General features: G+C 35.5%; 1 protein-coding gene and 1 non-coding gene across 3 annotated transcripts; both read right to left on the reverse strand.

Annotated features, from left to right (window-relative positions):
- Window positions 1-346: 346 nt before the first annotated feature.
- Btf3 (basic transcription factor 3) lies at window positions 347-7,471 on the reverse strand. 2 transcript variants are annotated; one of them, XM_015497801.2, is made up of 6 exons: window positions 7,312-7,471; window positions 6,677-6,745; window positions 3,564-3,677; window positions 3,050-3,251; window positions 1,634-1,690; window positions 347-652 (listed from the first exon to the last, which is right to left on the reverse strand). In XM_015497801.2, the coding sequence occupies exons 2-6, from the start codon at window positions 6,743-6,745 to the stop codon at window positions 606-608; spliced, it is 489 nt and encodes a 162-aa protein (XP_015353287.1). In that variant the 5' UTR covers window positions 7,312-7,471; the 3' UTR covers window positions 347-605. The 2 variants fall into 2 exon arrangements, with proteins under 2 accessions (XP_015353287.1, XP_015353288.1); XM_015497802.2 differs by having other exon boundaries at window positions 7,074-7,431.
- A 3,510-nt stretch (window positions 7,472-10,981) lies between these two features.
- LOC125615830 lies at window positions 10,982-11,088 on the reverse strand. The gene has a single exon (XR_007346430.1). It is a non-coding gene; the product is annotated as a U6 spliceosomal RNA (small nuclear RNA).
- Window positions 11,089-12,665: the final 1,577 nt, after the last annotated feature.

The raw sequence follows: 12,665 nt of genomic DNA on the forward strand, positions 1-12,665 counted from the left end.
CTACTTCATAAATTGAAGATGAAGTGGGAAAAATTAAGATAATACACATAAGGTTCTTAATATGTTACAATGAAGACAGACAATATTAAGAGGAAAAAAACCCTTTGCTTACCTACAGGAATATTCAAACCATATAGTTAAACCATAGAAACCCTAAGGGCTTGTGGAGTGCCAAGTTTTCAAGCATGAGAGTTTTATATTACCTTTGTTATGTTATGCTGTATTTTAAAATCTTTAATTATATTTCATCAAAGGCTATCAGTCATATAACATGCCAATGTTTAGTTTTCCATTAACAACTTTGCTTGCTGGGCATGGGTCATTGTCAATGAAATAAATAAAACCATTTACTAGGCAAAGAACTTTATTAACCTTTTTTCAAACTTTATTCCCAGGCTTCTTCAGCTTAATTAGCTGCAAAGAATAAATTGTGTATAAGCAAAAACTGAAAAGAGCTGCAGTGTCCAAAGGGCTTGGGCTTAAAAATATTAGAGATCTAGATTTTATCAGATCCATAAACAAAACAATTTTAAAAAGCAGTCATAATATAAAACAGCAGCTCCCAGTAACTTCTTCAAGTTTATCTTCTTCAGAAGTTGATCAGTTCAGTTTGCCTCATTCTTAGAAGCCTCATCAAAATTCTCCACAAGATCTAGGGGGGGAAAAAAAATTCTGAAAAAAGCCACTCTACAAACAATTATCAAATCTTAACAGGAGATAAGAAAATGCTCTCAAATTTAAACACATGTCATTATTTCCAGAGGCCACTATCTACTTGGTACATTGAGAACTGCATGTTTGGGCATATAACTAATACCAAAGAAAGCCATTAATTTGACAATGATTTAATAAGCACACTTAAATGTTTATACCCTCTCTATTCCCCTCCCATTAAAAGAAAATAAACAATGCAATGCATCAATCAATATGGGGAAGCAGAACCAAATAAGACCATGACAATGACACATGATTTTAAAGTTTTCTTGGGCTCTTATGCACCTGTTTTGCCAAGTGGCAATATTAGTGATTCTCCTGCTCAATTCATTATTTGTTTTAGAACAAAGTAAATTATCCAATAATAAAGAGAAAAATGCTTCAAGATTACCAAAGAAGCTATTCTGCCACAGATTTTATTATATCCCAAGATAATTAAGCAACTTCTCCATGCTTTCTCATGAACTCACAATTAAAAAAAAAAAAAAAAAAATTTTTTTTTAGTCGTAGCTGGACAATATCTTTATTTATTTATTTTTATGTGGTGCTGAGGGTTGAACCCAGCACCTTACACGTGCTAGGTGAGCACTTTACCGCTGAGCCACAACCCCAGACCAAAACTCACAAATTTTTAAGTAGGAATCAAAGGTTATTTCTGATCCACAGATCATTATATTTAGGTCACAAAATATATACCTACTTATTTAATATTTAAGGTTATATACCTATACTTTCTTGAGATCCCAAACAGAAAACAGGTCAAGCCAATAAACATTAAGTCCTAGTTAAAAACACTCCATTATTGTTTTCATTCCATGTCCCCTGCCCCTCACTTCCCACACCCCCATCTCTAAGGTAGTTTATCTGTAAAGACTCTTTGTTCTCCCTTGCTAAGATAACCACAAGTGAAGGATCCTACCTGGAACTTCATCATCATCATCCTCTCCAGTAGCAAGTGGTGCTTTTCCGTCCACAGCTGTGAAAGGAAAACAAATTAACATATATTTGTCCAGGTTTTCAACAACATTAACAAAAAGAACAGATAAAATGCCAAGTGTTCTTACAATCTATATTCATGATGGCAAATGACTTGTGGGATTTTGCCTATAGTACCATTAATAACATGATATTCTGATGTTTACAAGGGACAAGAATATTAATAATGGCTAACAAAACTAATTATATACCCATCTTTTCAATCCCTCTGGCTCACCATAAGCTCTGAGAGCAGGCAGGAGCCCTCAGGGTACAGACAGGTAAAACCCACACACCATCTAACGGTTAACATTATTTTAAGAAGCAAATGAAGTGGTCAGATACTCTGCTGTTTGTGCATAGCATAAAGCTCAACAAACATTTACTGAAATGAAATAAAAGATTCAAAACATTTAAAGTGTCTTTGAATGGCAATCATCCTCATCACTCCTTTATCAAACAAAAATGTGAACCAAGGGTGAGGGTTGAGATCTCAGAGTACTAGACCTTTATAATTATCAGTGGGATATTTTAAAAGCCTGCTATAGTTCTGAGAGCCCAAGATGGCTTAAAATGTTTTAATATCTATCTATGTATAATAACACAAATATAAAATGAGGCAGAGTGAGTCAACACCTAGAAAAACATGGGTGATTAAATATTAAGTCATATAATAAGACAGATTTTCTCCTATATTCCCATTCTTCAAAATCTTAAGCAAAAATCCTCAGTGTAAAGTTGTTGCATCCTCCCCCTTTATGTATATGTATTCAACTACACTACTCTCTGTCTTGAACAAAATCCCTAGCAAACTGTAATTAAAACCTCTAAAACACTGGCAGGTCATCTCTTAATAATTATTGGCAATTCCAACTGTAGTGATACAACTAAAGAAATCTACAACTACAGCAGACAATTTGTTATGTATTCCAAAAATAACTTCAAGAGTCCAAATATTCCCAGCACATAGAAATGATGAATGATATGGAACAGTTAATTACACTAATATATTTTTAATCAATTCTAACTTATTAGTGGTTACCAGAAAGTCCAAAATTAACATTTTCATCATTTCCAGCAAACAAAGGTAAAAATCCTTAGTTCTGATTCAAAGCAAGCAAATTAGTACAAAACAAATACTCCACTAAATCAACTATAATGATCACAACAAACTAGATAAATTCTACGAACACCAAGAACACTTGTTTAAAGATCAGTTAAAAGTGTGTGTTTGTGTTTAAGACTAAAGTTCACATTCCAGATTTAAAAACAAAAATCTCATCAACTTTGAGTCCTGAGATCAAAAGAATGCACTGCTAAATAAGTATACCCCTAGTAAAACCACTGCTAGGAAACTCACATTGTTTGGGCAGAGCTTCAGCCAGTCTCCTTAAACTAGTCAGACTGTCTGCACCAAGTTGGTTTAAGATGCTGGGTAGCATTTCTGTCAGCTGCTTTGTCTCAGCATGGCCTGTAATGGTGAAAGTGTTTGCTGCCAGAGACGCCTGAACTTTAGGGTTGTTAAAGTGGATCACTGTTCCTTGGTTTGTAAACATATTCACCTAAAAAGAAAAAATTAAAATTAGTATGCCTATTCAAGAGCCCTTTAAAAGCAAAAACAAAAACCTGAAGTCTGGCTAACTAATCTATTATTTCACTTTGAAGTTCAGGTGAAATTTTGCCTGCAATGAAATCTGTTATCAAATAGCTCTCAAACTTAACAATCTCCCTCATATTAGTTAACAGAGTAAAAACACATTTTAGAAACTTTAAAGTCTAGCGGGATATGAAATACTTTGCTAAAAACAGAATTACAATTTTTTTATTGCATGAACATGTAATCTTTTTCCAGCCAAGTCTTATTTGACTCTTACCTCTTCAATACCAGAGATATTGTTTACCCCTAACTTCTTTAAAGAGAACTGAAGTTTTTTATCATCTGCTGTAGCTGTTCTATGAACCACCTTCTTCTTTCTGCGAGCAGTTCCCTAATATAGGGAGGAAAGGAGAAAACAGCACATTTATAACAACAAACATCTTCAAGTGGGAGCAGTTTCTAATTCTTTTCTGGCTTTAGGTTCTGCATGAGAAAATAACCATAACCACAAACTATGCCGTTAAGTAGGCAAACTAAGGTAAAGACGGAAGCAAAAAGAGGAAAAGTAAAGAACTGTTTATAAATCTTTAGTAACTTCTAAGCTTCTAAGTTTTGTCAGATTTTTTTTTAAAAAATCCTTTGAAAGTCCTTAACATTTAAGTCCTTTTATACTATCTGCTGTAAAAGTAAAGGTGGCATGTATCAACCTAGATTAAACTTCATTTTAAAAAGCTCCACATCCAAAATTACTTATCTTTTACTTTTACATTAAAGAAAAATCAACATTTAAAACAATACTCCCAGGCAAGATAGTGTGTGGAATAATCATATAGATCTATACATGTACTTCTACAGAATCCTAGAGTAAAAATCTGAAGTTCTTATTTAACTTACAAGGCCCCTATACATGATCTGGACTGCCCTTAATACTCTGTGCTTGACCATATTCTCCATAGCCAAATAAACCTCTTTGCTGTTCTTTAAACAGGCCAAACAGGCTATGAACCCAGGGCAGTGATACATGCTCTCTTCTCCTAGCATCTGCATGGTTCCCTTCCTCACTGCAGAACTCTGCTCTTATGTTACCTTATCAAAGAGGCTTTTATCAATTAAAAATATAAAATAGCAACTCCTATACTCATCTTTCTATCCTGGTTTACTTTTCCTTATAAAACTTATTTCTGTAAAATATAATCTGAGTTTCTGGAGGCATCTATTCTGTTCACTGTTTACCCAATCTAGCTCATTGAAGACACTCAATGACACCAACCACCTCACCAACCCCAAACTCTATTCCATTTCTGATTCATCTTTTAAAACACTATCAAGTCATTACCTTTTCTGTGCCTTCCCTAAAACTCCTGTGCCAAGTCACTCCCATCTCTGTATTTTAAAAATGCTTCTATTATACTAGGCATTTATCACAGATTAATTACATACATATTTTTTTAAAAATGACTCCACTACTAGGCTAGAAATCCCCCTAAAGACTTTTCCCTTCTTAAATTTTACCTTTTCAGGATTAAAAATAGCAAAGGCTTAAGTAAATCACCATTTAAAGAACACACACACAAACTGATTATCAAATCCTCCCCCAAACAGAATAATAATCACTGAAGTGGTTGTGTAGATAGATACCTCATTTCCAAAGATACCTGTAAGATTACAAAAACAAAACCAGCAAACCACCTATAGGTTCTATACATTTCACATGTGCAGAGTTCAATTTTTACTAAGTTATTTTGTTCTGATTAAATAATGCAATCGAAAGCTTTTATAATATCAATCCTTAAAACCTTAAAAGTAGCTAACATCACTTACTCTAAGGCAAAACTCACTCAATTTCACATCCCATAAGTAGGTTTTTTAAAAGGTATAGAAAATGTTTACATAGTACAATGACAACAGAAATACTTTTATATAAGCTAACAAGTATTAAGATGTTAAGGTACAAAGTCAGCTTTAAAAATCTTGGAAAACCTTAAGAGTTTCTTTTGCCCTGGTATGATGCCTTTCAACAGTAAAACCTAATGATCAGAGTAACAAGCTTGCACACAAGAACATTATTCCTCAAACTGTGGAATAATGGAATAATGGCTAAAAATATACAGATATAGAACATCCCAACGATAGTTCGCAAAAAATATGATGAGTTTTTCTGGCTTCCAAAGGCTACAGCCTGGTAATTGTTGAAAAGGACAAGAAACACCTAAAACACCTAATGTGTTAATGTGAAAAGTGTGGATCTTGAAGATTAAAAGTGTCAGCAGAAGGAAGGATGCAGGGGAAATCAGGATATTCACTGCTGGCAAAGTCCAGTAATTTATCAGAGCTGCATCATAACTATTTAACCTAAGTTAAACTTTTGCCTACTTCACAATAGACTCTTCTTGAAGGCAAATGCTTAAAGTCTGGAAAATTTAATAGATAATAAACTTGTACTATGGAAGCCTCACAAGTTTTACCAAGTAAAGACATGCTCTGTTTCAACAAGCTGCCACACCTTGTTAAATACTAGGAATGTGCTAACAATACAAAATACAACTAGGCAGACTTCTGTCTAAAGCAAACTTCTGACTTAAGTAAATTACATAGAGAATGATCTGAAAAACAAGTCCCAAAAAGAACTGCCATGAACAATCAGTATCCACAAGGGGGGGGAGACTCAATTAACCCCAAAATGATCATTTAAAATTCAATTATTTCCATTCTCTCAGTTTTAGCATAACTTCAAAGTCAGAATAGAAAAGACATCTGCTTAGGTAATACTTTCAAAACAATCACTGTTCTTAAACTCCAAAATATATAGAAAGATATTTTCAAATATCCTTGAAAATACAGAACTAACCAGAAGGGCACTTCGCTCAGAATGCTTTACAGAAAGGTCTTAATTTATATGACACAAACTTCTAACTTAAGTATTAATAGGAAAAACTATTGAAAAACAAAAAGGGCTGAGAGTGTAGCTCAGTGGTAGAGTACTTGCCTAGCATGTGCTAGTTCTAGATCCCCAGTACAGAAAAGGAACAAACAAATCCCACTGACTTTGTACAAATTAAACCAAAACAAGTCAAGTTATGGAGGACAAGGATCTAACTGAAATGACACATTTCTTCCTACTAAAAAAATTAGGAAACATTTTGGTTCTACTTATACACTGTAACACTGAAAGCAAACATTTACATAAAAGCAATGTTTTTTAGTTTAGATAAAAGCTTTTATCCCTTTTAATATACAACCTGCAAGTCTCATTCATATTTATCTAACCTCCACTTCCCGCCCTCACCCCGAATTTACTACTTTTGTTAATTTCTCAAGATGGGCAAAGTGGCAAATCAACAATATCCTAAGAGCAAATAGAATGTCAAAAATAAAACTACTAAAACTTACTTTTCCGCCAATTCGCACTTGTGCCTGCAGTTTGGCGAGTTTTTCCTGGTTCATGATAGTTTCTTTCATCTAGAAAAAAGGAAATTCTCAGCATGGAAATGTCAAGCTCACTCTCGCATTCCACGCTCGCTATTTCCCAAAACACCAGTAGAACAAATGTCCTACACAGGCCAAGGCCTGAATCCCAAATCCACCCCGCAAAGCTCCAAATTTCGGCTCGGAGAGAGCTCAAGGAGCACCCATCTCCCCTTCCCACCCCCACAACCCCCCCTCCTTTACAGCCCTAAACAAGGGCTCTACCCCATGCCTGTCCAACTCCCCCCACCCCGGCCCTGGCTCGGCCTCGGCCTAGCCAGGGCCTGCCCGGCCCGGCGCATCTCCGCAAGCCTCGCGGTACCTGAGGCTCCTGTCCTCGGGTTCCGCCGCGAGGTGGAGGAAGAGACGGCGTCGCCTCGCCCCCAGGGCAGCCGCCCCTGGCTCGACCTCGCCCCCGAGAGTCAGCCTGAGCGGGTGCGCCTGTCCGTCGCATCGCCTTCCTGTCCTCAGCCCTGTCCCTCCCTGTCTCGCTCCTTCCGGGAACTTCCCGCCCCCGATCCCGTCCTCCTCCCACGCTGGCGTCCAGAGCCTTTTTGTACCTTGTCGGAGCGGAAATGGGGCCGCGCGGGGGACTAGGGTTGGCGCTCAGGGGGTCTCAGGCAGACCAGCTGAGATTAGGAGCACACACGCGGGGACGCAAGATGGCAGCTAGAGGGAGGCCGGAAGTGATGAAACGCCACTTCCTCCAAAAGTCAGGAAATAGGCTTTGCCTCACTGCGCACGCGCAGCGGCGCGCCGCGACGTTTGTGATGGCTTTGCCCCCAGCCGGCCTCTAGTCTCCTCTTGTCTTCCAGCGGCGGTAGTCTGCATGGGGGCGCCGCCCATAGTCCCGGGAAAGGGCAGCGAAGTCAGAAAACTTGATTCTTTACAGTTAAGGTTGAGTAAATGCATCTTAACTCCTTCGGGCCCGATCCCGAAGTTCGTTAAGGTCAGAAGAAAGGGTTTAGGGCGCCCACGGTGCTCGTATGTTTAGCAGGTGTCCACACACTGAAATGTGTAGATCGGAGAACTGTCAAAAACTGCGAAGCTAATTTTGCTTTCCAAGATTAGATGGTTTGATAGATTTCGATTCAGCATTTCTGAGGAATGTGTTCAGAATTCATCCCTGAGCTCCACCCCTCAAAAAGCAATTCTGTAGGACCAGAGGTGGGGCTGGATAATCTTCTTTTCAGCGACTCTAGAGGACAATGAACCTTTTAAAACCCAGCTATGTGTTTACCTTCTATTTCTTTTATAGGCAAAAAGCTACTTTTGATAGCGAATTGGCATGGATTTGTCAATAGTGATTCACAATGGAACAGATTTTACCTTTAATTCAATCAAAGACAAAATTGTGCCTGCTGTGTTTGGAGAGACTAAATGCGTGGATGTGGGTTAAAATATGTTAAATGCCAGGACAAGCTTTAAGGAAATCTTAAAACCAATTTTTAAAATGGCAACTAAAACAAAAGATTCTATCTGGTCAAATTTTGTGGTCACATCTATGAAATGCGGAAACATTTCAAAAGTGAGTCAAAAAATCTTAGCCAGAGAGAATAAAATTTATATAGCAAGAAAACTTGTGTAAGTGCATACTCCTTCCAATTAAGATAATTTTTTTTCTTTGAATATTTTTTAGGTGCAAATTTGCTAAAACTGTGGTATCTTATTAAGAAAATCACTGAGATATTGCTTTTTAGATTAATCGTAACAGTTATTTTATACTAAAAAAACAATGTTGCTTCTATTATAAAATGAGTAAATTTTAGTACATAAAAGGGTGTTAGTATTGTTAGGTCATGTGAATTCCCATCCTGATGGTGAAGATCAAATAAAAATACTGCCAAAATTATCCAGTACAATAAAGATATAAAATATATGGAAATACTCCCCTTTTTGAAAGGAATGTATGTCTTTGTCCAGGAACATTTTCACCCCTTTCCTCCACGTGATACAAGGAGCATTTGAAACTTCCTAGTTGTGATGTTTTCTTGTTTTACATAAACAAGATTTTGTACATATGTAATCAATACCTGTTTTCGAGAATTGTTATACATCTGTTTTCAGGAAATGTGAGTTATTTTTTACTCTTTTGTAATTTTAAATATCTGTACCATGCTGAAAATCATCAAAGATGATTATAGAAGAGAAGAATTTTATTTTACCCCAGCTGTTTCCCACTTATTTTGTGAGCAACCAGGCACTTATTTCTGGTTTTGGTCATATTTACATACCAATCTCTTCAAAAACAACTGAAGGGATTTTTTTCTCCTCTCCACCGTCCAAGTAGTTACTTCCTTGTAATCTTGTTTGGAAATACCATTTTCTGTGTGCTCCCAATGTCTATGGCAAATGTCAATAATTGGCTTTCACACTTCACTGCTGAGCTGGAGCAGCCTAAGAATTATTTACTCTTCATTCAAGATAGCCTATAGAGAAGGCGAGAAAGGAGAAACCTGTTTTTCCTCCGTGGTTTATAGTTTATGATCTAATCAAAACCCATGAATTGTTTTCATCTCTGAGTTGTACTTTAGCAGGAGCCAAAATATATTATGCATATTTCTTTTAAATTTTTTCATAGCTTTATTGAGGTGAAATTGAAGTATAATAAAATGCACATATTTGAAGTATGCAGTTTGATCTGTTTTGACACGTATGTAACCAATATAGTCAATGTAAAAAGCATTTCCATTACTTATTTTCAAATTTGAAATCATGCAGACTGTGTTTCCTACATGATGTATTACATTAGAAACCAATCACCTTAAGATATATAGAACCCCCACTCTCACATGTCAACTACTTCAAAATTAAATGACACACTTATAAATATCTCACAGGTCAAAGAAGAAAGCACAAATAAAGTAAATAAGAAGTGCTTTGAACTAAATGATAATAATATCCTAAAATACCAGAATCTCTGGGATGAAACAGTACTCAGATGAACATTTATAACTTAAAGTACTTGTATCAGAAAGAAGCTAGATTAACAATCAAATTATTTTCAAATTAGGGAGTAGGAAGGAAAAAATAAGAGTAAACAGAAATATATGATAAAGCTAAAGTTTGAAACAAAACAAGTCTAAGAAAAAAGTAAGGGCTGGGGATGTGGCTCAAGTGATAGCGCGCTCGCCTGGCATGCGTGCGGCCCGGGTTCGATCCTCAGCACCACATAAAAACAAAGATGTTGTGTCCGCCAAAAAAACTAAAAAATAAATATTAAAATTAAAAAAAAAAAAAGAAAAAAGTAAGAACAAAAAATATTAATGGAAAGGAGCTATCAAAATTACACTATAGATGCTAAAACAATATTACAATTGTATACCAACATGTGATAATTTACATAACATTGTCTATCTTAGAGAAAGATCTGTGTGCTGCTGAGAAGAAAGTGTGTTCAGTCATTGATGGATGAAATATTCTATATATGTATGTAAAATCTAAATTATCAATTATATTTTTTTACTTCTATAGTTTTTGTTTGGAGGATCTATCCAGTGGTGTCAGAGGCATGTTAAAGTTACCTGCTATTATTATGTTGTGGTCTATTTGATTCTTGAAACTGAGAAGGATTGGTTTAATATATGTAGATGCTCCATTGTTTGGGGCATAAATATTTACAATTGGTATGTCTTGTTGTTGTATACTTCCCTTAAGCAGTATGAAATGTCCTTCTGTCCCTTCTGATTAACTTTGGTTTGAAGTCCACTTTATCTGATGTGAGGATAGAAAACCCTGTTTGTTTACAAGATCCACGTGAATGATATGTTTGTTTCCCATCCTTTTACCTTCAGTCTGTGGATGTCTTTGCCTATGAGGTGATTCTCTTAAAGAGAGCATATTGTTGGCTTTTGTCTTTTAATCTAATCTGTCAGTCTGTGTCTTTTGGTTGATGGGTTTAGACCATTTATATTAAATGTTATTATTGAGAAATTATTTTTATTTTCTTTTATTTTGATTTATTTCTGGTTTTTACTTTGAATTAGTTTATCCTTTGATTGAGTATCCTTCTAGTATAGTATCCTTCTCCCTTTGCTGGTTTTCACTTTCATTTTTTCTTCATGAAATATTTTATTGAGAATGTTTTGTAGTACAGGCTTTCTAGTTATGAATTCTTTTATGTTTTGTTTATCATGAAAAGTTTTTATTTTACCATCAATTCTGAAGTTTAATTTTGCTGGGTTTATTATTCTCAGCTGGCATCCATTTTCTTTCAGAGCTTGGTATATAAAAAATATGGAATGCTTTATGAATTTGTGTGTCATCCTTGTGCAGGGGCCATGCTAATCTTCTCTGAATTGTTCCAATCTTAGTATGTGTGCTGCTGAAACGAGCACTATTTATTATGTTTATTTCTTAAAGGCCTTTGAGTCCCATTCTGATCTGCAAGAGGTTTTGAGGAATCACTTAGGATGAATGCTCCTATGGTTTTAGTTGCTTCATGACCTAGCCCTTGCCAGATAGCCACAATAGACAACAATGACTTCTTCTTCATTTAGTTTTTTTCTTGTTGTTGTATTCTTCATAGTCCTTCTTTTCTTCAAAGTCATCTCCATCATCTTCATCATTGTTCTTCTTCATCTCTTCCTTCGTCTCCTCCTTTCTTTTCTTTCTTTGTAAACTTCCTTGTACTCTTCTTCTAGTATCTCTGTGTTTGTCAAGTTAATGCCTATATTTTTTATCTCTCCCAAGACTCAGGCAATACTGCTGAAACACTCTCAATCTCATTATTTTATTAAATCCAAAGTGAGAGATTGATAATTTTGTTGAGTTAGTGGAAAAATTGAATCAGGAATCTTTATTTCCCACTAGGTTATATTGAGTTCTTGCTCTTTGTTCCTCATAGAAATCTTATGAGAGGATACTCCTCATTTTACTGGTGAAGGAGCTGAGGCTTAGGGGGTTAAAGGTTTGAAAATGGATACAACCAACCTTGTCTCCCCTGCACTAAATCTATCCATCTATACGTATTTAATGTATAAATGTCACCTTCACTCCTGCTATGCATGGAAGAAAATTGCCTCTACCTATACTCAATCCCTGTTTCAGGATTTTGATTCTATTATTGTCTCCTATCTGTCTTTGTTTTGTACATTCACCTACATCATTCTGCTAGTACAATAAAATGCTTTAACACCAGACATCTTAAAAGAGACAAAGCAAAAATTTTCTTTTGAATGGTGTTACCCTGTAGCCACTACTTAATATTTGGGCTCCCTTTTATAGCAGAATTTCTCCAAAACAATTGTCTGAACCTCTAGCTTAGCAAATCAAAAAAGATAAATTCCAAGTTCTCGCTTTTTAAGCCTTGAGCAGCATTTGGCACCCTTGGCCACTTCTCTGCTTTTGAAACATTTTCTTCTTCAGGCTTCCAAAATATCTCATTTTCATGGTTTTTCAACTTTTCCGGTGTCTCCTCAGTCTACTTTGGTTTATTTTGAGTTGATTTTGAATTGCTCACTTTTTAGTCCTTGTTCTCTTTTATTTTTTTCCCTAAATAGTATTATATCCTACCCCATAGTTTTAAATATTATTATATTGAAGAATCCTAAATTTATAATTCCAATACTAACTTCTTTTGAATTCTGGACTAAATATTCTTTGTACATTATTATGGAAAACTTAAGATAAATAAAAAATAAAAAATAATAATAAACACCTGTAGACCCATCACCCACCATTAATAATTATCAAATCAACACATAAACTCATATTCTTAAGAGACGATAATTCCATCTTTTATTTTTAAGTTGATATATTCACAGATATTTTATTCCATATACATTTTAGGGCTTGTTCAATTATTTAATTTTTTATTGGGATTGAATTGTGCAGATCAACTTGGGATGCTTTTATATCTTTACTAGTCATTGTATGAGTCTGTTTAGTCACAGGAAATAGATCTTTCTACTTT

Source organism: Marmota marmota, unplaced genomic scaffold (genome assembly GCF_001458135.2).
Source record: "Marmota marmota marmota unplaced genomic scaffold, marMar, whole genome shotgun sequence".
In the NCBI taxonomy this organism is placed as follows: domain Eukaryota; kingdom Metazoa; phylum Chordata; class Mammalia; order Rodentia; family Sciuridae; genus Marmota; species Marmota marmota.

Excerpts from the sequence above, each read along its gene's own strand:
- Btf3 (XM_015497802.2), bottom strand. The coding sequence starts at position 7,205 with ATGCGACGGACAGGCGCACCCGCTCAGGCTGACTCTCGGGGGCGAGGT. Across the intron at positions 6,746-7,073 it reads CCCGAGGACAGGAGCCTCAG|ATGAAAGAAACTATCATGAA; the intron begins GTACCGCGAGGC and ends CCTTTTTTCTAG. Across the intron at positions 3,252-3,563 it reads ATATCTCTGGTATTGAAGAG|GTGAATATGTTTACAAACCA; the intron begins GTAAGAGTCAAA and ends TTTTCTTTTTAG.